This window comes from Polyodon spathula, chromosome 6, assembly GCF_017654505.1.
Source record: "Polyodon spathula isolate WHYD16114869_AA chromosome 6, ASM1765450v1, whole genome shotgun sequence".
NCBI lineage: Eukaryota > Metazoa > Chordata > Actinopteri > Acipenseriformes > Polyodontidae > Polyodon > Polyodon spathula.
Genome location: NC_054539.1, coordinates 1504637 through 1529294, shown reverse-complemented (window position 1 = coordinate 1529294; position 24658 = coordinate 1504637). Strand labels below are relative to the sequence as shown.

General features: G+C 42.2%; 1 protein-coding gene and 1 long non-coding RNA gene across 6 annotated transcripts in view; one reads left to right on the top strand and one right to left on the bottom strand.

Annotated features, from left to right (window-relative positions):
• LOC121316675 (protein phosphatase 1B) overlaps nucleotides 1-24658 on the bottom strand; it is a 52720-nt gene that overhangs the window by 5231 nt on the left and 22831 nt on the right. For all 3 annotated transcript variants that reach the window (XM_041251724.1, XM_041251725.1, XM_041251726.1), the window contains exons 2-4: nucleotides 9541-10401; nucleotides 4602-4719; nucleotides 488-599 (exon numbers count right to left, since the gene is read on the bottom strand). In XM_041251724.1, the coding sequence (XP_041107658.1) occupies nucleotides 488-599; nucleotides 4602-4719; nucleotides 9541-10386 (1076 nt within the window). In that variant the 5' untranslated portion in view covers nucleotides 10387-10401. The remainder of the gene's footprint in view (nucleotides 1-487; nucleotides 600-4601; nucleotides 4720-9540; nucleotides 10402-24658) is intronic.
• LOC121316676 lies at nucleotides 5689-6323 on the top strand. Of its 3 annotated transcripts, none has more exons than XR_005950436.1 (4): nucleotides 5689-5749; nucleotides 5856-6161; nucleotides 6197-6235; nucleotides 6285-6323. It is a non-coding gene; the product is annotated as an uncharacterized LOC121316676 (long non-coding RNA). The 3 variants fall into 3 exon arrangements; XR_005950435.1 differs by having other exon boundaries at nucleotides 5706-5788; XR_005950434.1 differs by lacking the exon at nucleotides 5689-5749 and having other exon boundaries at nucleotides 5823-6161.

Below are 24658 nucleotides of genomic sequence, written 5' to 3'. Positions count from 1 at the left end.
CGTCAGTTCAAATTCAAGTTATGCCAAAGCCAAACGTGGGTGTTTAAAAAGCATGCATTTGAACAACAGAACCACTTGTAACCTGCACTGAGCCTTTATTACTGAATAACACACTGCAGAGAGGTGTGGGGGTGGGGGTGTGTGTAGCTGTCTGGGATTATTTCCCAACTTCAACACTTTATGTTGTTTATCTAGTAACATGTTTTAAATCATTCTTACAAGTTGTCTGTTACTTGTTTTATAAGACTTGCATTGAATTTAAATCTAAAACAAAACTTGGAACAAACTATTTTGGTGTAACAATCTTAATAAATCAGACCCAAGGTCCACTACCTAAATAAATAAATACATATGTGGTGTTGTTCCTAACTGAGAATAAGTCCACTCTGACTGACTGGTCTAAGCGGAGCCCTTCCTATTAAATGCAGCCTGTGATCTTCCATGCAGGTAATGTGATAAAGCAGAGCTCTGTACAGGTTGGTCGTACTTGCTGGCCAGGCCCCCTCCTGGGGGCAGGTTCGGGATGCTCTCCACAGACAGGTTGCGCATTACATGAACCAGGTCCGGAACACCCTCCTCGCCAGACTTCTCAATGATTTCTGGAGGAAAAGAAAGAAAAATCCTTAAGCAGGAGCTTCCATTTCTAAAGCCAAGCCAGGGATTTGAAATGATCGAGACGCCTGCTTGCTAGGAATGTAGAACGGCAAGGGGTGGGGCGCTGAGCCCCCAAACACTAAGTAAGTTGACATACAAACAGGTGGTTTCAAGATGAACAGTGATGTTTTCATCAGTTTTTGGACTGTTGTTCCTGGGCTCAGACAGCTGACTTCCCCACCCAGCTGTTCCTGGGAGTCTACGGATAACATTAGAGGGGCCAGTGCATAGTGGGCTTGCTCATTAAACTCTTTTGCATGTACTTGACCACGGAGGGGAGTGGCTTTCAATTCTGTATATTAGGACAGCGTTCAGCCTGGATGCACAGGCAGATCAGGACTAGCCTTGTTTGGTAGTGCTCTACATTACAGTCCTGGGAGCTCCAGAGCAGAGCTACCACAACATTAAATCCCAGCGAGACCACAGTAACTAGAGCAGGCTCAGGGTGACCTCGCTTTCATGCCTGGAGTGAGTGAGTGAGGGAGGTGCCGGCAGTCATCACATCCCCTCCTCCCTCCCCTCCTACACTTTGGCTACAGGGGCGTGTCAGCATGCAGTTAAAACTTGTTCAGTACACTGGTAGATACAATGCAGGGGTACTTAGAATGCCAAATGCCTCAGAGCACAGACAGAAGCCAAACCTCAGACCCCCACACTCCACCCCCCTCCAACCACACTAACAGACAGAACCAATCCCCACACACACAGAACGCCCCCCGCCAACAGACACACACACACACACACACACAGAGAAAGCCATTTTTTATTTTTTGTGCGACTGTCCTACTTTATCCAGTCAGACACCGAATTCCTGAATTGTTATAGCATTGCAGTTACAATGAACATAAGACTCGACTTGGCTTTCTAACCAATAGTTGTTTGCTACTGATCCCAGGGATGGGTTCAGTCTGAATGTTGACAAACCAATGGCCCGGGAGGGTGGAAATAAGGACATTCAGAGAGACTGACAGCTACTGTGTTATTCCCAAGACTGATCACTTTAACCACTGTTTGTTTTCCTCCACGTACATGTGTCTGGGTCGAGAGGAGGTCAGAGTCTGAAAGCTTATGTCTAACATTCAAAATGACTAAAGGTCGTTCCGTCATTTATCATCCCTCATCCGAAAAAGTCGTCCGTCAATCCACTGCACACTTGATGTGTTAATATCGTACTTCAGAGCGCTGGAGTGCAGTGGAGGCTTTAGTAAATATACTTAGTTTCAGTATTTTAATACAAAATAAATACAATTCTCTTAACTGTTGCATAACTTTGAACACAAAAATTGTTAAATGTAGTATAAACTTAACGATCAGCAAACGCAATGTACAACATTTTTAACAGTAACTGTAAACTTAACCTAGCTACCTAATATTAATAACACCTGTAATTTCGCCCGTCTGGGAGCTGTGTTTGCGATTGAAAGGACAGCTTCTCGAACCCCGCACAGGGAGCTGTGTTTGCGATTGAAAGGACAGCTTCTCAAACCCCGCACAGGGAGCTGTGTTTTCAATTGAAAGGACAGCTTCTCGAACCCCGCACAGGGAGCTGTGTTTTCGATTGAAAGGACAGCTTCTCGAACCCTGCACAGGGAGCTGTGTTTGCGATTGAAAGGACAGCTTCTCGAACCCCGCACAGGGAGCTGTGTTTGCGATTGAAAGGAGTCTCTAATAAGCACTTGGTATTCCTCAGGCAGCTGTGGGTCTAGCTGGTGCCAGGAAGGAGTCCCTAGTCTCTGACCTGCTGGGGAATCCTGGAATACTTGCAGTGGTTATGTACTGTCTGCCAGGGCAATGTTCAGCCAATGTGTTTCCAACCAAAGCGGGAAATGCAGCTCTTCTGGTATTTGCAGCACCCAGGCTCCATTATTCCACTGCTCTCTTCTAATTTCAAGAGAAGTGTTTATATAACATAGCCTTTTTACTGAAGACTCCTGCCAAATGTTGGTAAATGGTGATGGAAACAAAGCGGAACTGTGAGGATTTAAAACAGACAAACCTGGAAAAAAATGATCTGGATTGGAAAATCATGTTGAGATTCTTAAAATGTTTACCATAACGTTTCAGTATTCTAACTAGACCCTCTTGCTTCTACTACGAGAACACTGTTCATCAGCCATGATAATTCAGAAATACCATGGACCCCTTACAGCTCTATAAATCAGCCCGCAAAAGCAGGTTCTGACAGCTCGTCAAATCAGCCCGCAAAAGCAGGTTCTGACAGCTCGTCAAATCAGCCCGCAAAAGCAGGTTCTGACAGCTCGTCAAATCAGCCCGCAAAAGCAGGTTCTGACAGCTCGTCAAATCAACCCGCAAAAGCAGGTTCTGACAGCTCGTCAAATCAGCCCGCAAAAGCAGGTTCTGACAGCTCGTCAAATCAGCCCGCAAAAGCAGGTTCTGACAGCTCGTCAAATCAGCCCGCAAAAGCAGGTTCTGACAGCTCGTCAAATCAGCCCGCAAAAGCAGGTTCTGACAGCTCGTCAAATCAGCCCGCAAAAGCAGGTTCTGACAGCTCGTCAAATCAACCCGCAAAAGCAGGTTCTGACAGCTCTACACCGTGTTAGTCCTAGTGTTCCACATTTTCAGTTTTTAGCTTAAAAAACCATTTCCGGGAATTTTTCTGAATTTATTTTACATATATTATAATATGGATAAAAAAAAAAAAAATCGGTAAATAATAGTTTAATTGAAACATCGTTTAAAAAAAAAAAAAAATCTCAGTATACACGCTTTACACGCAGATTATGATGCGTAGCAGCTCTGGTTTCTGATTAAGTTTCATGTCCCTGGCATGTATGATGAAGCAGAATCTGTGCAAGTCGAAGCCACATTTTCCCAAGTTAGCTGGTACTTTGCGAACGTTTGGGCAGTCGCTGTGCTGATGGAAATAGTATCTACAGAAGGTAAGAAAATGACACCAGCAAAAAACAAGCCAGGTTTATTAACCTTGAAATCATAAAAAGAAAAGTGACAGGACTGGGCGGTGCAAGCCATCGGAAAATCACACTGAACATTTACATCAATGCATTCCATATAAGTTTACCAACTAAGCATCACCATTTTCTGTCAAATATTTACGATTAAGATTGTCTGTGTTTGGCAGTGTTTTAGCTGACGGACAGACAGTACTGTCACATGAAGTCACCAATACAGACCTCTGCTGTCTAGCAAAGCACAGCACTCTGACAAACTCATTAACAGTCATTCTGCGCTCTCTTTTTATTAAAGTGTGTGTAAAAGCCGCACAAACGGCTTGCTTGTTTCTCAGTTCAATTTATTGTTTTAATGTGTCTCTTATTTTTCAGTACGTTCTTTTATTGTCAGTGTGAACATGTACCTCAGTGCAGCAGTATTTGCATCCTCTGCCTCATCTGATCCACTTCTGCTATTTTTGTATACTTTGAAACGTTACCTTTCTTTTGAATATTCATGAACTGATTTACATTTTCTCCACATTCCTCATCCACTCAAAATATTATATTTTTGTGCAAGTATTTCAATTTGTTTTTTGATCAAGCTAGTAATTACTAAGCCCAGCAACTGCCACAATAATCAGACTTTGAATGGCCAACAATCAGGTGATAATGTGTTTGAAGTGACAGAGAACCATGTTTACATCTAAACGTCTGCTGTATCCTAGGATACAATGTAGGGCTGCTTATTACAATGTCGGGGTCAAGATAAAACAGCACTTTAATCAAAACAGTGCATTTCCTTGGAAATTGTATGGAGAAAATATTGAATAGGACAAAAATCAGGTATAAAATCAGTAAAAACCGATACCCATTTAAAAAAAAAAATCTTTGGGTAAAATTGGGAATAAACCAGAAACGTAGTTATTCCATACCCGTAGCAAGCGGCTCTTTACAAAGCTGCTGAAATGCTCAAAGACCACTGTCCCCCTGTCTCAGTCACAGGCCACAAGCAGTAAAAACATGAGCTCATCTTACCTTCCACACGTGACTCCAAGTACTTATCCAACTCAGCATCTTTCTTCACTGCCTCCTCCGAAACCTTGGGAGCGTTCGCGAAACAAACTATCACCACGCTCATGTTATCACGACTTCCCTGCGGAGAGAGAAAGGAGAGAGAGAGAGAAGAGAAAGGAGAGTCAAACACAGCCTATAAAAGAGGCCCCTCTGATACCTGTCACTACAGAAGAATGTTTCTCCAAGGGCTCTGGATTAGTACAAATTACAAAACTTGCAGTTTTGTTTGGATCAGCTTTCCACAGTCTGCCCACAGATCTAACCAGCGCTGGTCTCAGATGAACAGCAGCAACATGCATCCCTAAAGGATTTCAAATCACAGAACCACATTATACAGGCATGGCAAGTGGGCACTTTAGAACAGTTAAAGGCAATTCAAAAAACACCCTGCGAATAACTAAACAAAAAATCTTTGAAATCAACATTTATTATGTGCAAGGAGAAGGAGCTCAGGTATTGGTATTGGATTATGTGCAAGGAGAAGGAGCTCAGGTATTGGTATTGGATTATGTGCAAGCAGAAGGAGCTCAGGTATTGGTATTGGATTATGTGCAAGCAGAAGGAGCTCAGGTATTGGTATTGGATTATGTGCAAGTAGAAGGAGCTCAGGTATTGGTATTGGATTATGTGCAAGCAGAAGGAGCTCAGGTATTGGTATTGGATTATGTGCAAGCAGAAGGAGCTCAGGTATTGGTATTGGATTATGTGCAAGCAGAAGGAGCTCAGGTAGCTGGTATTGGATTATGTGCAAGCAGAAGGAGCTCAGGTATTGGTATTGGATTATGTGCGAGCAGAAGGAGCAGGTATTGGTATTGGATTATGTGCAAGCAGAAGGAGCTCAGGTATTGGATTATGTGCAAGCAGAAGGAGCTCAGGTATTGGTATTGGATTATGTGCAAGCAGAAGGAGCTCAGGTATTGGTATTGGATTATGTGCAAGCAGAAGGAGCTCAGGTATTGGTATTGGATTATGTACAAGCAGAAGGAGCTCAGGTATTGGTATTGGATTATGTGCAAGTAGAAGGAGCTCAGGTATTGGTATTGGATTATGTGCAAGTAGAAGGAGCTCAGGTATTGGTATTGGATTATGTGCAAGCAGAAGGAGCTCAGGTATTGGTATTGGATTATGTGCAAGTAGAAGGAGCTCAGGTATTGGATTATGTGCAGAAGGAGCTCAGGTATTGGTATTGGATATGTGCAAGCAGAAGGAGCTCAGGTATTGGTATTGGATTATGTGCAAGCAGAAGGAGCTCAGGTATTGGTATTGGATTATGTGCAAGCAGAAGGAGCTCAGGTATTGGTATTGGATTATGTGCAAGCAGAAGGAGCTCAGGTATTGGATTATGTGCAAGCAGAAGGAGCTCAGGTATTGGTATTGGATTATGTGCAAGCAGAAGGAGCTCAGGTATTGGTATTGGATTATGTGCAAGCAGAAGGAGCTCAGGTATTGGTATTGGATTATGTGCAAGCAGAAGGAGCTCAGGTATTGGTATTGGATTATGTGCAAGCAGAAGGAGCTCAGGTATTGGTATTGGATTATGTGCAGAAGGAGCTCAGGTATTGGTATTGGATTATGTGCAAGCAGAAGGAGCTCAGGTATTGGTATTGGCTATTTAGGAGTGCATTGCAGATTATGTGAGCTCAGGTATTGGTATTGGATTATGTGCAAGCAGAAGGAGCTCAGGTAGCTCAGGTATTGGCAATTCTGTTTTTTCCTTTTTTTCTGGTTTTATTCTGTTTTTCAAAATGACCAATTCTGTTTGTTTGTTTTTTTTTTTTTGAACATAAATAACATTTTACAGTAAAAATCTATGGAATTCATTTTTTTCTTTTTCCCTGAGATACTGTAGTTTTCAGGAAAACTCTTTCTTAAAGCAATCCAGTAGTAACAATGTACTGTAGGTCAGTCAACAAATAAAGGGGTTTTGAAAAGACAGCTTATTGCTGGCATTACAATATACTGACTAGATGAAAACGATTGGGCATTATTACAAATATATACAATTTTCATGAAATTACAAATTAAACACAATGTTCAGGACACTTATCACTCCCATATGCAGTTTCATCTGCAACACTGCAGACTGGTTTATGCTGTACTTGCTGTAAAGCTGCTTGCATGTGTTTCTCGTATACCCTGGACAGAGAGAGATGCCTTCGTAGGAGCAGGGCTCTTCAACTAGTTTTTTTTTTTTTTTTTTATTTAAGGGGAGCAGACTGGAAAAAAGTTACGAGTAGCCAGCCCACTGTATTTTACTATAATGTTCATATATTGAATAAGACTTACACATTTTACCATATGAATAGTGCTTTAATAATAGAACAGTGTGAGCATGTAACGGAGTATCATTACAAACATTTTAAAATGTGTGCGAGCTTCTAACTGCTCAGCTCTGTGGATACATATTTACAGAAGCTCCTTGTCTGGTTTCAAAATGCCTTTTCACATTGTATTCCTTAACCGCTGACACACATTCACTGCACAACAAACTCATTGGCTTTGCATTTGGTACAGCTGGTAAAATTAAATAAGTATTTTTTGGTCCACTCGTTCACCATCACTGTTTTCTGTTCTAGCTACAGTAGAGCTCCATGTTACAGCAGCACGAGTAAAAGAATTTGTGATAATAACTAAATACATGAACACAAATTCAAAGTATTTTTTTTTTTTTTTTTTTTAAATCAGGGAATTGACTCATTTTTCCAGTACTTTTGACTTTTTTTTATATACAACTCCAAAATGATTCCACAGAATAGAAATCACAAAACAGCTAGTTGCTTTTCTAAACAACTCGCACACAGGCAGCACCGCAAGAGGGTCAGACAGTCCATCAGCGTAGTGCCCAAAAAATCACCTGTTTCCTCGTTATCCAATGATCCAAATAAACATACAAAAACGTTTATACAAGTGTCATCGCTGGGATTCTGGGTACTGTAGTTTTCAAAGCAATCCATTACTTTTTATAGGAGAATAACAGCGGTAAAAGGACTGTTTGCATATTTTATTTATTTATTTTTAAAAAGGTGCAGTTGCAAAGTGGAATTCCATTCCCAAAATGCCAATTCCGTTCCCAATGCCTAATGGAAAATCAGCAGCCTTACACCTCTTTAAATAACTCATGAGTTAAAGCCTTGTGAATGTTATTATTTTATTTACTTCACAAACTGTGTTTACCGTTTGCTGTTTTGTTTCCCCCTTGGAACCTGTTGGAATAGTAAAGAAGGCTTTTGTAGCCAAGTCACAAACAGAAACTAATGAGATTGCTGCTGTTTACCGTATGGCCAAACTACACACAAGAATGGAGGTCAAGTTTAGGGCTGGAATCCACAGTACAGTACTACTGTATAATGCTGCACAAATTAATTATTTGGATTGAGACCTCTACCTAACTCGGGTGCTGACAAGCAGGCGAGGGTCACACGTGTTGAGCAGGCTCATTTACCATTCAGAGTGAAACAAGTGAAGAAACAGCTGCTTGGGTTTGTAGGTAGGTATCCGCTCTGACCTTGTGTTACGTCCTACTCGAAACCGCAGTATGCTTGGGACAGCATACAATGCTCTCCCAGCAAACCCCCCCTGGGCAAACGACCCCCCCACCCTGCCTGCTCTGGTAGGGGGGTGGATCCCTGGGGGACCTAGTTCCCCCTGAGATCCTGGGGGGTGAGAGACCCCCCCAACGCCCCACCCACCACCACCCTAACACCAGGACCCCTTGCTCTCCCAGCACCAGGACCCCCCTACAGCCATCCAACACCAGGACCCCCTCAACCCCCACCAGGACCTCCAGCTCTCCAAGCACCCTCCACCCAAAACCACCTCCTATGTTTTTTCAATCCTGTACAGACTATCATGTAAGTACAAACACAGACTGACACCTCCCAAAACCTTCTACTAAAGTCCTTACCAAGTTTCAACAAAACTGCACAAGTGCTTCTTTAAAGAAGCGTACACTTGGAAGTATAACATTCTGCACTGTACGTACAGAACACATTCCCAACTGGTAACTAATGAAGCAAGGGTGATTCATGTAGTACACGGCTGGCTTGAGAATATCACTTAACCACACAAACTCACGTATTCACGTTTGTGGTGGAAACTGAAAGAGTAATTAACCTGATTGCAATAATAATTGGATTCGTATGAGACACTACATTCAGTCTGAACACTTCTCCAAGTCTGAAAACTCCTTTTGACAGTCTGAGAGGCAGACTTAATGGATTGCAAGTACTCTGTTCTTATCTCTGCTGCTGAACTGCTTCCATCCAGCTGCAGTCCTGTGATGGGGCAGAGGTAGAAGAGTTCAGTAAAATCTGAATAAGAGCATACAGACAGGGAGCCAGCAAGGCAGAGTGTACTCCAGATCCACTTGCACTTCGCCCCAAGCCGCAGATCATATACGCAGATAGATGAGCAGAGCACTTGAGTGAGAGAGGTCAAGTTTAAACATTCTTTAAACAACTTATGAGTTAAAGCCTTATGAATATTATTATTTTATTTACTTCACAAACTTTGCACTGGAGAATACTCTTGGCAAACCTGAAGTTTTAATAAAACTATAACTAGGCCACACAAGTGGGACTGGTACAAAGTAAAAAGTGAAGCATTCTAGAACAAGACCAGTTTTGAAGTATTAAGCAACTTAATTACCAAATCCAAATTTCAGAGATTTTTTTTTTTTTTTAATTCCATACACTCTGTGGTGCAGCAGGATGGAAAGAGGACTCCTATTGCACAGCAGTTTTGCCCATTTCAAGTTTTAATACAAGCTTGATAAGCCACAGTGTATAAGAAACAAGCTGAGGGGTGTCTTATTAAACTCATAGTGAAAGCAGGAGTGGATCAAACTGCTATGCCATGGCAGTCTTATTCCCATCCCTGCAGTGGCAGCCATGCTGTGTACCTTGTGTAAGCAGGTGTCCACGACAGAGTTGCACACTTTCTCCAGGTCGTCCGTTATCTCCAGCCTGGACTTGACAAACTCGCAGAGCTCCTCGTTGCTCATGACATCCCAGATTCCGTCGCAGGCCAGCACCACGAACTCGTCCTCCTCGCACCTGGGAATCTCGTACACCTCGGGCTCGGGGGACACCAGCTGCTCTGTGGGGCCCTTGCCGTCCACGCACTTGTAGTCGTAGTCCCCAAGGGCGCGCGACACGGCCAGCGAGCCGTTCACCCGCTGGATCATCACGCTGCCGCCCGCGTTCTGGATGCGCTCCTTCTCGCGGGGGTTGCAGGGCTTGTGGTCCTGCGTGGAGAAGCAGACCTGCGAGTTGCGGTACAGCACGGCCCGCGAGTCTCCGCAGTTGATAAAGTACAGGTGCTCCGGAGAAAGGAGCACGGCCACCGCAGTCGAGCCGCTGCGGTCCATACCGTTGCGCAGATCCGAGAAATTGCGCATGTACTCGTCGATTTTCAAAAAGCCAGTTCTGATGCCGCTCTTGACGCCCTCCACCGTGGGCTCCAGTGTAGAGCCCGGCTTTTCCGTGCCCCAGAAGTCTTCGCTGCCCGTGATGTGTTCCAGGAGATGCTTGGAGCAGTAGTTGGCGACCCGGGAGCCGGCATGCCCGTCATAGACGGCAAAGAAGGACCAGTTGTCCAGGCCATGCGGGACCCCCAGCACTGCTGTGTGGGCATCCTCCATCTCCACGCGCCAGCCCTGCATGCTGCTCAGCCCAAAGCGCAGCCCATTCCCGGAACCGTGACCTGTGTGCTTCTCTGTCTTCGGCTTGTCCAAAAACGCCCCCATGATTCAATGCTTCTCCTGGGGAAAAAAAGAAAAAATAAATTTAAAAGATGCAGTTTCAGCTTAGTTTAACCGTACGTTACATGCCATTAACACATAAAACACATTAACAGAAATAATTTAACCCACTACAAAATCCTTTTTACACATCCAGCAGGAGAAATGCCCAATCCTGCAATCAACAGTTCCCAAGGAGATGTACAGAGTCATTTAACCCTTTGCAGTCCATTTATTCAGCACGTCGGGTCCAATTTATTTTCACACGCGCTGTTCATTTTATACAACCTGTTTAAAAGTAATTTTATTCATAGTAAAACAGGTTTAAAAGGCCCTGCATATCAACAGGACACTCAGTACTGCATCTCCAGCTCCACGCCACCTCTTGTTGGCTGTATTGATCACATACCTCTTCATAGTCGTGCATACTGATAAATCATCTCCAGATCACTCATTTTATGTCCAAGTCATTATTTTATTACTATAACATCTCAAAAAGCTTGGCAAATGTCTGTGATATTCTCCGAGCGCTGGATGCGGAAGCAGCTATCTTGTTTGTCTGTGACCGTGTTATGTCTGTGGTGCACGGACTATGTCTGACTTTTTTTTTTTCTCTTTCCCCCCCAGCTTCTCTCGGCTCCTATCGGTCTCAAATCGACCATGAAAGGTTTTCTCTGCTTTTTCCAAACCTGTGCATGGCGTATTTTTGATGATTGACATTTTCACCAGTAAGAAATGTCTCAAGCACTGGTTTAGGCAGTTTAGGTCTAAGAATGTGTAATGTTGTGTCTGGGTCAGTGCTTAGGATTAGATCAGCAAATGTGTAGCTGTCCCAAAAATTGACACTCTACGAATTTCAAGCATTTTGCGCTTTTACGTAATCATTTTCATAGGATACCCTGCAGGTACAGTAGCAGCGAAGTTGCAAATTGAACAAACTACACAATATACTGTTCCAGGGATGGGAATAAGACTACCACAGCAGTTTGATCCATTCCTGTTTTTACTATGAATTTAATGACACACCCCTGAACTTGTTACCTACCATAAAAATCGTTGTATAGGTTGCACTGACGTAAAAGTCGCTCCCCCCTTTTTGAGACTTTAGTTTTAGGAAAAAAACTTTGTGTTTAAAATACTTTTTTCACAATAGTTTTTTTTCCCTACATGCTCAACACTGATAAACAAAAGGAAGCTACACCATGTTTAGTTTCAAAATAACCCTTTTTACAGTGCTGTTTTTTGTTTTTAGTTAATACTAGGTACTTCCGTTTTTCAAAATGTCTAAAATTTAAAAAGTAATAATTAACAGACTGTAAAATCAAGTTATACATCCCACATCACATCTGTATTAACCTACCAGCATTTTATTTTAGCTTACCAAACAAGTTCAAGAACATGTCATCTTAACTTCACTGAACACTTCTTTCCAAAGCCATGCTTAGACAATAGAAGTAAAAAGCAAAGCTTCTTGGCATTTCTGTTTCTTCAACAAAAGACTGCTGTGAATGCTAGGTTTGCACTGGTGACCCAGGATGAAGTGCTGTAGTGCTCACGCTGTACATGTCTTTGGTTTGATCTTACTGTGTACTAGAACCGGGGTTACCATGGGCTAAGACACTGATAATGACTGAAGAGTGTCAGTTTATTTAGTGAATATCTTTGACCAGGTCGTTTAAAGCTGGATGGATGAGCTGGTAATGATTACACATTTACTGCCAAGGCTGTGAAGAGTGCACAGCGATTCCCTTACACGGAGCCCTGATACAGCCTGTACATTGCTGGCAACATGCCCTGGGCAGCAGTTCAGTGCTGAGGTCACGTTCCTCATTACAGAAATAAATAAGCAATGTCTGGGTAAACCTCATGAGAGCAAAGTAACTCCAAAAACAATGCAAACCAGTGCAGTAGATTACAATGGCGTGATATACCCCAATTAAACAAATATCAGCACAGTTCACATTCATTCTGAACTGGGCCAGTCCAAATGTAGCATTTAGCATCAATATCAAACTGATTGACAGGGACATTCCACAACATGGAAAAGGTATTGAACTTGATGCCATTAGTTTGATATCAGTGACCATGCAACAGCCCTCTCAACCCAACTGCTAATAAGTCCTAGCTTTATGGAAGTTATAATATTGTTTCCATTACCATAGCAATAGTTTTGGGGGTTTCTTTAAAGCACCTGGAGCTAAGTCAATAATTGCAGCAGATCTTACCCAACATTCAAATCTTACCTGTGCACTCATCGCCCTTGTGTCCATTCGTAGTGACTAGATACTTATGAGAGCCGAAAAGTGTCAGGCTTTGAGTTATTTTAAAACTCCCATTTACCAGAATGAGTGCATCTTTTTAATGGAAAAAAAAAGTGTGACTTGAAAAATGAAGCAATGTCAACACATTACGTAATGGCATTGGGTAGCAATGCCAGGTCAACACTTTCAAGGCCATGACACGTCAGTGATCTCAGACAGCAGCAGATCAGGGAGAGTCACAACAGCTGTTCACTGCTAATTCTACAGCACTGTCTGGGGATGACCCCTCAGATCACTCTTTCATGAGCAACTCTGACTTCAGTTGGCTTAATGACCGCAAATAATCCACATGACAGACACAGGACATCATTAGGCCAGGCACAGCCTGAATCAGCAGCACTGGAACCTGGAGCCAGGCGTTCTGAGTAAGACTATGTTCTAGAATTAGAGGAAAGAACAGGCTGTTTCTGTCCTGACAAATGCATAGAAAACATTAAAAACACCTGGGTTGGTGCTTTCAGTTGGATGCATTTTCTTCTAATTTACACACATTAAACTGCCTGTGTGGGCTGGGGCTGCACTCCCAGAATAAGACACCCCAAACATCATCCATTCTGGTCTCCCAAAATTACAGCACTGGGAGAAATGTTAAACTTGAATACTGTATCCTTAAAACTTGCCAACCCACAGCAAATCAAGTTTGGTCACTTCTGTTTGTAAAACATTAAAAGCAGCCAGCTATATAATTAGCTAGCTGAACTACTGTACCTTCAGAAAAGGGTCTAATACTAGCACATCTGAATTTTAAAGGAAACAAATATAAAAGTGAAAGGCTTTTTGTGATTATAAGACTAACAGAAAAGTGAAATATAGGAGGGCAGCGCTTACTCATTTTAAACTGAGCAAGTCACCTCGGTTCTTGGCCACGTCCCCAGAGGTATAAGGAGGTAGTTTTGCTGCTCTGAAGCAGGCAGTATTGCTGCACCCCCCGAGGGGAAAACAATCAAGCAGCAGTGGTTTGTTTTCGTTAGCCGAGCTCCCACATCCTCCTACTCCCAGCTAATGTGGAAGCCACGTGCCAAAAGTTTCAACATTCAGGGCAGGGCTTTGTTTTTACCCAGCGCCAGTTCTATTGCTGCGTGCTCTTCTGTCAAAAGTCATAAAGCTTCGTAGCATGACTGAGCTCAGCATGACTAGGCAAATCAGGATGAAAGCATGACTCAATGAAATATGAAAGCATGACCCACTAAAATATGAAGGCATGACCCACTAAAATATGAAGGCATGACCCACTAAAATATGAAGGCATGACCCAATAAAATATGAAGGCATGACCCACTAAAATATGAAGGCATGACCCACTAAAATATGAAGGCATGACCCACTAAAATATGAAGGCATGACCCAATAAAATATGAAAGCATGACCCACTAAAATATGAAGGCATGACCCACTAAAATATGAAAGCATGACCCACTAAAATATGAAAGCATGACCCACTAAAATATGAAAGCATGACCCACTGAAATATGAAGGCATGACCCACTAAAATATGAAGGCATGACCCAATGAAATATGAAGGCATGACCCACTAAAATATGAAGGCATGACCCAATGAAATATGAAGGCATGACCCAATGAAATATGAAGGCATGACCCACTAAAATATGAAGGCATGACCCACTAAAATATGAAGGCATGACCCACTGAAATATGAAGGCATGACCCACTAAAATATGAAGGCATGACCCACTAAAATATGAAGGCATGACCCACTAAAATATGAAGGCATGACCCACTAAAATATGAAGGCATGACCCACTAAAATATGAAGGCATGACCCACTGAAATATGAAGGCATGACCCACTGAAATATGAAGGCATGACCCACTGAAATATGAAGGCATGACCCAATGATATATGAAGGCATGACCCAATGAAATATGAAGGCATATGAAATATGAAGGCATGACCCAATGAAATATGAAGGCATGACCCAATGAAATATGAAGGCATGACCCACTAAAATATGAAGGCATGACCCACTAAAATATGAAGGCATGACCCACTGAAATATGAAGGCATGACCCACTAAAATATGAAGGCATGACCCAATAAAATATGAAGGCATGACCCACTAAAATATGAAAGCATGACCCACTAAAATATGAAGGCATGACCCAATAAAATATGAAAGCATGACCCAATGAAATATGAAGGCATGACCCACTAAAATATGAAAGCATGACCCAATGAAATATGAAGGCATGACCCAATGAAATATGAAGGCATGACCCAATGAAATATGAAGGCATGACCCAATAAAATATGAAGGCATGACCCACTAAAATATGAAGGCATGACCCACTAAAATATGAAGGCATGACCCACTGAAATATGAAGGCATGACCCAATGAAATATGAAGGCATGACCCAATGAAATATGAAGGCATGACCCAATAAAATATGAAGGCATGACCCATGACCCATGACCCACTAAAATATGAAGGCATGACCCACTAAAATATGAAAGCATGACCCACTGAAATATGAAGGCATGACCCACTAAAATATGAAAGCATGACCCACTAAAATATGAAGGCATGACCCACTAAAATATGAAGGCATGACCCACTAAAATATGAAGGCATGACCCAATGAAATATGAAGGCATGACCCACTAAAATATGAAGGCATGACCCAATGAAATATGACCCACTAAAATATGAAGGCATGACCCACTAAAATATGAAAGCATGACCCACTAAAATATGAAGGCATGACCCAATGAAATATGAAAGCATGACCCAATGAAATATGCATGACCCAATGAAATATGAAGGCATGACCCAATGATATTTGAAGGCATGACCCAATGATATATGAAGGCATGACCCAATGAAATATGAAGGCATGACCCAATGAAATATGAACGCATGACCCAATGAAACATGAACGCATGACCCAATGAAACATGAACGCATGACCCAATGAAACATGAACGCATGACCCAATGAAACATGAACGCATGACCCAATGAAATATGAACGCATGACCCGAACATTTATCTTCTGCCACAGGGCCGTCCCCAAATTCATTAAAAAAAAAAATAAAAAAGGTGCAGGAAATTGGCGAGCAGCAAAACCAAAAGCAATGACAGGCACAATTAACACTTTTATATAAACATGCAAAAGATTAATTCATTATTATTATTATAATAAAACCAGAACTATTCCTGCAATATAAATAATGTGTCTCATTTTCCAGTTATAAAGTTTAACCACATCTAAAAAGATTAAGGTATGAGGACATATTCTGTTTCTCAAGTATCTCTGCATTTCATCCATGACTTCAAAACCACTCAGTTCATAGACTACAATGTCACATTTACAAGAATCATGTAAATAGGCCCTTTAAAAGTACTGTACTTTAGACCTGCCTGTAGACAATGTGTCACGGTAGATGCAGCTACAGTGGCTTCTTTGCAGACTGTGCCTAGTTACAACTTTTTATTTGTCATGCGAGGAAGTACTGATACTAAAAAAGTGAATTAGCCAATTACATCTGTCTAAAAGACGCAAACCACTGTGGTCCGATATGTAGAGCAGTCAGTATATAATAACACAGTGAGATAATTGGCGAATCCTACATACTGTACATCAATTATATGGTTTTGTGAATTTGCCACAAATAAATTTTCAAAACTGTAAACGATACAATTTAGTTACAAAACTCTATGAAGTCCTAGTATGTTGTGGCTTTTGGGTTATGGATGATGATTTAACTTAGCACCCCTTGATCTCTCTCAAATTTGGATGATGGCTGGTACCAGCCTGGTGTACTGATAGTCTTATGAAATCTCAACCACACTATGTTGTCATTTGTCAGTAGGATTCTGGAAATGAGAAGCACACAGCTCTTACTCATGGGCTTGTCAAGCTCGAAGTTAGATACTTTTCTTCTTACCAGTCTACTACACCGTAATACTTGCCCTTTACCTCTCCAGTCAGGCAAGTCATCACACATACTCCAGCACACCTGCTGTAAGTCAGGTTTCTTTACTCATCAGCACAATTTCAACTTGCTTAGCTCATCATGTGCATTTCTTGTAGAATTAAGCAGTGTTCTAGTAGGTTTGTGATTATTGTTTAAACTGACAACATGTACCTTGACACTGTATGCACTTAATTAATCATGCCCACTAACCCTCATCAGACCTCATGAATGCAGCAGTTTTAAGCTGCTTTCCATGAACCTGAACTAAGAACATTATCCGTTTCCAAAAATAGACGGCATAAATGTATTACCTTTCTAAACTGGGCTAAAACGAAATCCAGCTCAGAACAAAGACAGAATTAACAACATGATCACTTTGCTACAGTTCAGGAGTTAAAGAAACTCCCTGAAAGCAGCACGGTCTACTTGTCCTTCTTAAATCTACTTGCCCCCTCCATGTTACACAACACAAAAACAAAGTAGAATACAGCTTGTAGGATTTTGGTTTTATTTAACAGTGAACACAATCAATCAGTTAGTGATTAACAGGGTGGATCCAGCCTTGCAGCTTGACGGGTTCACTACATTCTTCAAGATACACAAAAGGGTCCCTGGGACCCCACCTCACCTCAGCAACGTTATAGCATACTTTAAGGAAATGTGCCTTTCAGTGCAGTTTGGAACACATTTGCTAGTAAATGTAAGCAACATACTAAGAGTACAACTATAATAAGCAATATTTGAGAGTTATTCAAACATAAAAATAGCTTCTGCCTATTTTTCTCTATAAGCTGAATCCAATTCCTGATGTACAGGTGTTTTAGTTGTTGCATCACAGATTTGAAATGATTACTGCTGCTTTGTAGAATTCAGATTTTTCTTGACGTTCTTTTAGTTTTGTACTTAAGTGTCCTAGTGCCAATTAAAAAAAACAAAAAACAAAACTAACTTAACGTTCATACATTGAACAAGACTTACATAGGTTTACCATATGAATAGTACTTTAACAACAGAACAGTGTGAGTATTTAACAGAATATCATTACAAACATTTTAAAATGTATGTTACATATTAACAGAATAACAGAGAGATCAGCTCTTCTACTTCTGAGCTTCCAACTACTGTGCCCTCTGGATATGCATTTACAAAAGCTCTGTTTGGTTTCAAAAGGCCTTTTCATATTTTATTCCTTAACTATTGGCACGCACTCACCACTCAGCGTACGTAGCATTAAGGAGATAATGATAAATTAGAAATAACAAGTTATAAAGCTAAATGTTTCACCTCAACCACCGTGTCGTTTCCTTGTGTTGAACGGGTGACAGAGTAACAGATTTGCGATGTTTTTTTTTATTTTTTTTTTTTAAATCTGCGGCGGGGGTGGGGTGGGGTGTAACTGTTTTTTTTTTGCACATTCTTGCACATTGCTGATATTTTTTTTTTACCATCCCACGTAGTTCAATCATTCATTTCGGGGGGGGGGGGGTCAAACCCCTTAAACCACCCCTTAGCTACGCTACTGCTCCCAGCTGTCAGCTTCTACGAACACGCTATGGCATGGAGCGGCTATTTTTATTTCAAGTCTTGGATTTCAAATTCCGCTGTGCCACAGGACACCGGCCCCCAGTTCATTCAGAGGATTCCCTATCGGAGACTAAGCCATCTGGGGTGGGGGGAGAAGACAGACCGCTTCCAGATATTTTAAGTGTTGTAGCCTGGGGCACTGCTGGGCTCCAAGTTCTGAGCTCGCTTTGGTTTGTGCCTGCAGACTCCCCTCCAGTAAAGATTTCCAACTGGAAACGTTTAGATTATAAAAGTCATTGCTGGATTACAACTAGCACAGAAAGGGTGATCAGCAGTACTTCAGGACAAACACACAGTTTACTCCAGCACAGGAACTGCACAGCCTGATCCACAGTTTCACCAACCTCACAGACTTGCTAGTTTGCCACTGCCTTCTCTCTTAATGTATTCTCACACTCGCTCCCTCTCAGCAAGCACGACAGTCCCTGCAGGTCTTCGTCTTCAGAGTATTGCACCACAATAATCTATTCCACAGGGGTGGAAAGTAGTCTCCTATTTACAGTTTCACCTATTCCAGGTTTTAGCCTTTGATCACGTCACATTATTAGAACTTGTGAAAACAAAACAGCTTAAAAAGAATGTATCATCATAAATGCATGTCTAATGCTATCCAAATCCTCTGCACAGACCAGGCATTAGCGCTAATAAAACACACACCCAAGGCTCTGAAGCTGCGACTCTGATCTGTTTTCGGAAGGAGTTCAGGTGTGTTGAGGTTGGCTCCAGAGTGACCCTACTTCCCATCCTATTACATGAGCGTTTCTCCTCGATTGCTAGTAATTTTAACATCTGACAGCGAGGCATGAACTGAACGCCCTGCATCAGCAAGTCATTTCTACTTCTTACCTCATTGCAACCAACCCAACTCTGGTTTTCTGTGGCTCGGTCATTGTTTGGTATTATTTTAAGATCGGATATCCTATCCGTATTTTGGTCCAGCACACACTTCACGATTTTTTTTTCTTTCACTGAGGAGCAACATGGAATTCACAATTTCAACAAGGAATTTGGTTCTTTTTTTCTTTTGTAATCAATTTAACCCATGTTATTTTGCCAATTATGCCTCAAATCACCCAGTATAAAATTTAAGAACTCCATGCATCTTTAAGTGTTTCTTGGCAGTCTGTATCATTATCCTTTTACCAAAAAAATGCAAAAAAGTTGCAAATGTTAACATGCCCATGTGTGAGTGTGTGCTTTTAAGAAATTTGCTTGTTAAATGGTACGTAAATGTGTAAAGTGATTGCCTGTAGATTTAGTTTTGTAATGACAGAACAGTTAACAGACAAACCTTTTAATACAACAACTAGAACTGAAACCACTAGGAAATGCTGCTTAACATTTCTAGCAGTTAAGGTAACAAAGATGCTGCAGTGGGTTGTATCGGCACGGTTACCCTGCTGGAGTGGCAGTTTCCTGGTTTTCAAGGTTGCAGGCACTCTTCAGGCTATGTAAGCTGACCCTGCCTGAAATCCACATTAGATACAGTTTCTCAGCTCACAACATGCAGAACTGCCAGCAGTGTATTTTCAAACAGCCTAAATGCTAGCTTCCTGTTTGTCTGCCTGACTTCAGGACATAGTAAATAATTAAACACGTCAAAACCCTGAAGGGAAATAAAAACAACAACACAGAAACCAAGAGCCAGATGAAATTGACAGATCTGATAAACATACCCAAATAACAGCAACACACATTGGCTGCATCAGCTGTAAATAAACAGAGACAGCGATGACCATGACCTCCTCCTACTGTAGGACAGTAGAAGCACTGTACGCGAGACTGTCAATAAACCGAGTCCTACTCGAGATTCGCACAGCTGAAGAACTTGCACTGTACGCGAGACTGTCAATAAACAGAGTCCTACTCGAGATTCTCACAGCTGAAGAACTTGCACTGTACGCGAGACTGTCAATAAACAGAGTCCTACTCGAGATTCGCACAGCTGAAGAACTTGCACTGTACGCGAGACTGTCAATAAACCGAGTCCTACTCGAGATTCTCACAGCTGAAGAACTTGCACTGTACGCGAGACTGTCAATAAACAGAGTCCTACTCGAGATTCGCACAGCTGAAGAACTTGCACTGTACGCGAGACTGTCAATAAACAGAGTCCTACTCGAGATTCGCACAGCTGAAGAACTTGCACTGTACGCGAGACTGTCAATAAACAGAGTCCTACTCGAGATTCTCACAGCTGAAGAACTTGCACTGTACGCGAGACTGTCAATAAACAGAGTCCTACTCGAGATTCTCACAGCTGAAGAACTTGCACTGTACGCGAGACTGTCAATAAACCGAGTCCTACTCGAGATTCTCACAGCTGAAGAACTTGCACTGTACGCGAGACTGTCAATAAACAGAGTCCTACTCGAGATTCGCACAGCTGAAGAACTTGCACTGTACGCGAGACTGTCAATAAACAGAGTCCTACTCGAGATTCGCACAGCTGAAGAACTTGCACTGTACGCGAGACTGTCAATAAACAGAGTCCTACTCGAGATTCGCACAGCTGAAGAACTTGCACTGTACGCGAGACTGTCAATAAACAGAGTCCTACTCGAGATTCTCACAGCTGAAGAACTTGCACTGTACGCGAGACTGTCAATAAACCGAGTCCTACTCGAGATTCGCACAGCTGAAGAACTTGCACTGTACGCGAGACTGTCAATAAACCGAGTCCTACTCGAGATTCGCACAGCTGAAGAACTTGCACTGCACGCGAGACTGTCAATAAACCGAGTCCTACTCGAGATTCTCACAGCTGAAGAACTTGCACTGTACGCGAGACTGTCAATAAACAGAGTCCTACTCGAGATTCTCACAGCTGAAGAACTTGCACTGTACGCGAGACTGTCAATAAACCGAGTCCTACTCGAGATTCTCACAGCTGAAGAACTTGCACTGTACGCGAGACTGTCAATAAACAGAGTCCTACTCGAGATTCGCACAGCTGAAGAACTTGCACTGTACGCGAGACTGTCAATAAACAGAGTCCTACTCGAGATTCGCACAGCTGAAAAACTTGCACTGTACGCGAGACTGTCAATAAACAGAGTCCTACTCGAGATTCGCACAGCTGAAGAACTTGCACTGTACGCGAGACTGTCAATAAACAGAGTCCTACTGAGATTCGAGATTCTCACAGCTGAAGAACTTGCACTGTACGCGAGACTGTCAATAAACCGAGTCCTACTCGAGATTCGCACAGCTGAAGAACTTGCACTGTACGCGAGACTGTCAATAAACCGAGTCCTACTCGAGATTCTCACAGCTGAAGAACTTGCACTGTACGCGAGACTGTCAATAAACCGAGTCCTACTCGAGATTCTCACAGCTGAAGAACTTGCACTGTACGCGAGACTGTCAATAAACAGAGTCCTACTCGAGATTCTCACAGCTGAAGAACTTGCACTGTACGCGAGACTGTCAATAAACAGAGTCCTACTCGAGATTCTCACAGCTGAAGAACTTGCACTGTACGCGAGACTGTCAATAAACCGAGTCCTACTCGAGATTCGCACAGCTGAAGAACTTGCACTGCACGCGAGACTGTCAATAAACCGAGTCCTACTCGAGATTCTCACAGCTGAAGAACTTGCACTGTACGCGAGACTGTCAATAAACCGAGTCCTCGAGATTCGCACAGCTGAAGAACTTGCACTGTACGCGAGACTGTCAATAAACAGAGTCCTACTCGAGATTCTCACAGCTGAAGAACTTGCACTGTACGCGAGACTGTCAATAAACCGAGTCCTACTCGAGATTCGCACAGCTGAACATAGTGCTTGTTTAACTACAACATTTTTTTCTAACTGTTACTTTTCATCTATTGCTATACGCAATGCTGACAGAGCAGTACACACAGAATTCTCCATCTAGTAATACTGTACTAAAGAGAGGACGGCTTCTGGAGGCAGTGTACACCAGGAAACTGCTGTAAAGTGAACGATCTTACCGGGCTCACCGACCTTCCGAGATGTAACTTTTTTTTTTTTGTTCTTTAAATAAATTTAGAATCTCCAATTATTTTACACCCGATTCTTCTCCCAATCTGGAATGCCCAATTGTTATTATTTCTCCTTCACCACGGCGATTCCCCACACAGCTCAGGAACCTGAGGCTCAGTGGGCATCTTCTTACACCCAGAAACCCAACAGCGGATGCAGGCTACCGGCCTCTGGAGGACAAAGACCAGCCTAGCAAATCTCCGCCCCCAAGCTCACTCAGCACCTGGCCTGTAGGGGTTGCCTTTGAGCGGTGAAGAGAAACAGTCTGAGCTGGATCCCACCTCCACAACCCCGGGAGCGCCAATGGGCACCCCCCCCCCCCCCCCCCAAGGAAGACAAGCTGCTTCACACAACAGGATTCCAAGTTAAGATCTCTGGTTGGTTGTATGACTCACTTGCACGCCATGCAGGAGTGCTTTTACCAAGTGAGCCACTTGGGGACCCCCTTCTGAGACATTTCTAGTAAATAATACATGTCACATGAAACTGTAAAACTGCTATGTACTGCCCTTATTCAGCTAATCTGTACAAAACAGAACAAGAGAAAGAAAAAATCCAGTCACTGAATCTGTGAAATTGTTGTTTTTACAAGAAAAAATTAACCAATATCTTAATTTCTGCTTTGAATTCTGGCAACTCAACAATTGCTGCCTTGAATTAATCAATTTGGCAGAGGAAAGGAAAGACATTGAGAGATTGTTGCCAAGTTAAGATAGGCTGCCAAGTTTTAAAACATATTCACCAACTGCAGGAAACTGCTTTCTAAGCAATTACTCCAGTCTTTAACTCTCAAAACGACACTCAGTTCTGTATCTCCAGCCAAGCCCCACCCCTTGTTCACTGTATTTTTCACATACCTCTGTATAAACGTGCATACTAATAAATTGTCTCATTGGTCTCCTGATCACTAGTGGTTGTTATATCACCATGTTTACTTTGAGTCAAATGAAATCCGAAACTGGGCTTATTGGTGCATCACCAGGGATCTGAAAATAAAGAGTTCCATTTCTCACTGCAAGTGTAATGGCACCTGAGCTTGTTACCTATACACTGTGGCTAATCAAGCACATGTTCAAGCCTGGAATGGGTGAATCTGCTACGCAACAGGAGTCTTATTTGCATCCTGGAGTGGCAGTCATTGGGGGAAGCAGCTGGTTGGTTACTAACAGGAAAGGTGTTGAAGGGGTGAGACAATTCCACTCTCCAGGGGAAATGACCACGGGAGTCCAAGACAGAGACCGGTTTAACCCTTTGCAGTCCATTTATTCAGCGCTTATCAGGCGCATCAGGTCCAATTTATTTTTATTTATTTATTTTTTTCCCCCCCCAGAGTAAAATAGGTTTAGAAGGCACCGACTCGCAAAAGGACACTCAGTATTGTAACTTCAGCCAAGCCCCACCCCTTGTTCGCTGTACATTTCACATCTTTATAGACGTGCATACTGATAAGTCCTCTCCTTATCACTCGTTTCATCACCAAACTCTTCAATAATTCAATCAAAGTCATTATTTTATTTTTATAACCTCTCAAAAAGCTCTGCAAAATGTCTGTGATATTGTTTGAGCGCTGGATGCAGAAGCAGCTATTCGTTATGTCCGTGTTATCCCTGTAGTGCATGGGGCTATCAGATACGCCATTTTTCTGGTTTCATTCGGCTCCTATCGGTCTCACTCGGCCAGTGAAAGGTTTTCACTGCTTTATTCCGGAGAAAAAACGACTAGAGACCCGTGCTTGACGTCTTTTTAATGTCGGCCAGGGTCCGACATCGGACTGGAAATGGAAAATTGTAATGTCAGACCTGGTCCGACATAAGACTGCAAAGGGTTAACACAGTACCACACATCACGTGTACAAAGAACACAGTGAACGAAAAATGGATACTAAAAATCACTACATGTATTACGACTCACATTACACAGCTTGAGCATTTTCACCTAAAAAAACACAACAAATGCGATGCTTTAACACGGAACTGCAGTACATGTGGGCCTAGTTAGCATTTCAAAACGATCACCTTACACTGCAATGGAAATCAAAAGCTTAGCAGCATGGCACCATGTGTTCTGTTCTTTCAAAATCACTAGAGCATGTACCAGCGTCGTCTTCAGATCCCACTTTCAAACTCAAGTCTGTTTTTAGAAACACAAGCTGAAGCATGACGGGTCTCCAATCTTCTACAGTACAGGGCTAATCTCGTTCAGGCAACCCATGTGATTTTAAAATCCAACTTGCTTTCCAGTGCGCAATACTGTACAGTTCACTAACGCTAGACTATTAGTTCAAGTAACACATTAAATTAGTATAATTAACAGTATTGCGCATAAAAATAACAAAAACACAGAACAACTAACAATAACATCATAATTACAGTTCTAATGCTGTTCTTTTTATTTAATATTTATAAAATTTTAGAATTTTTTCTGTGC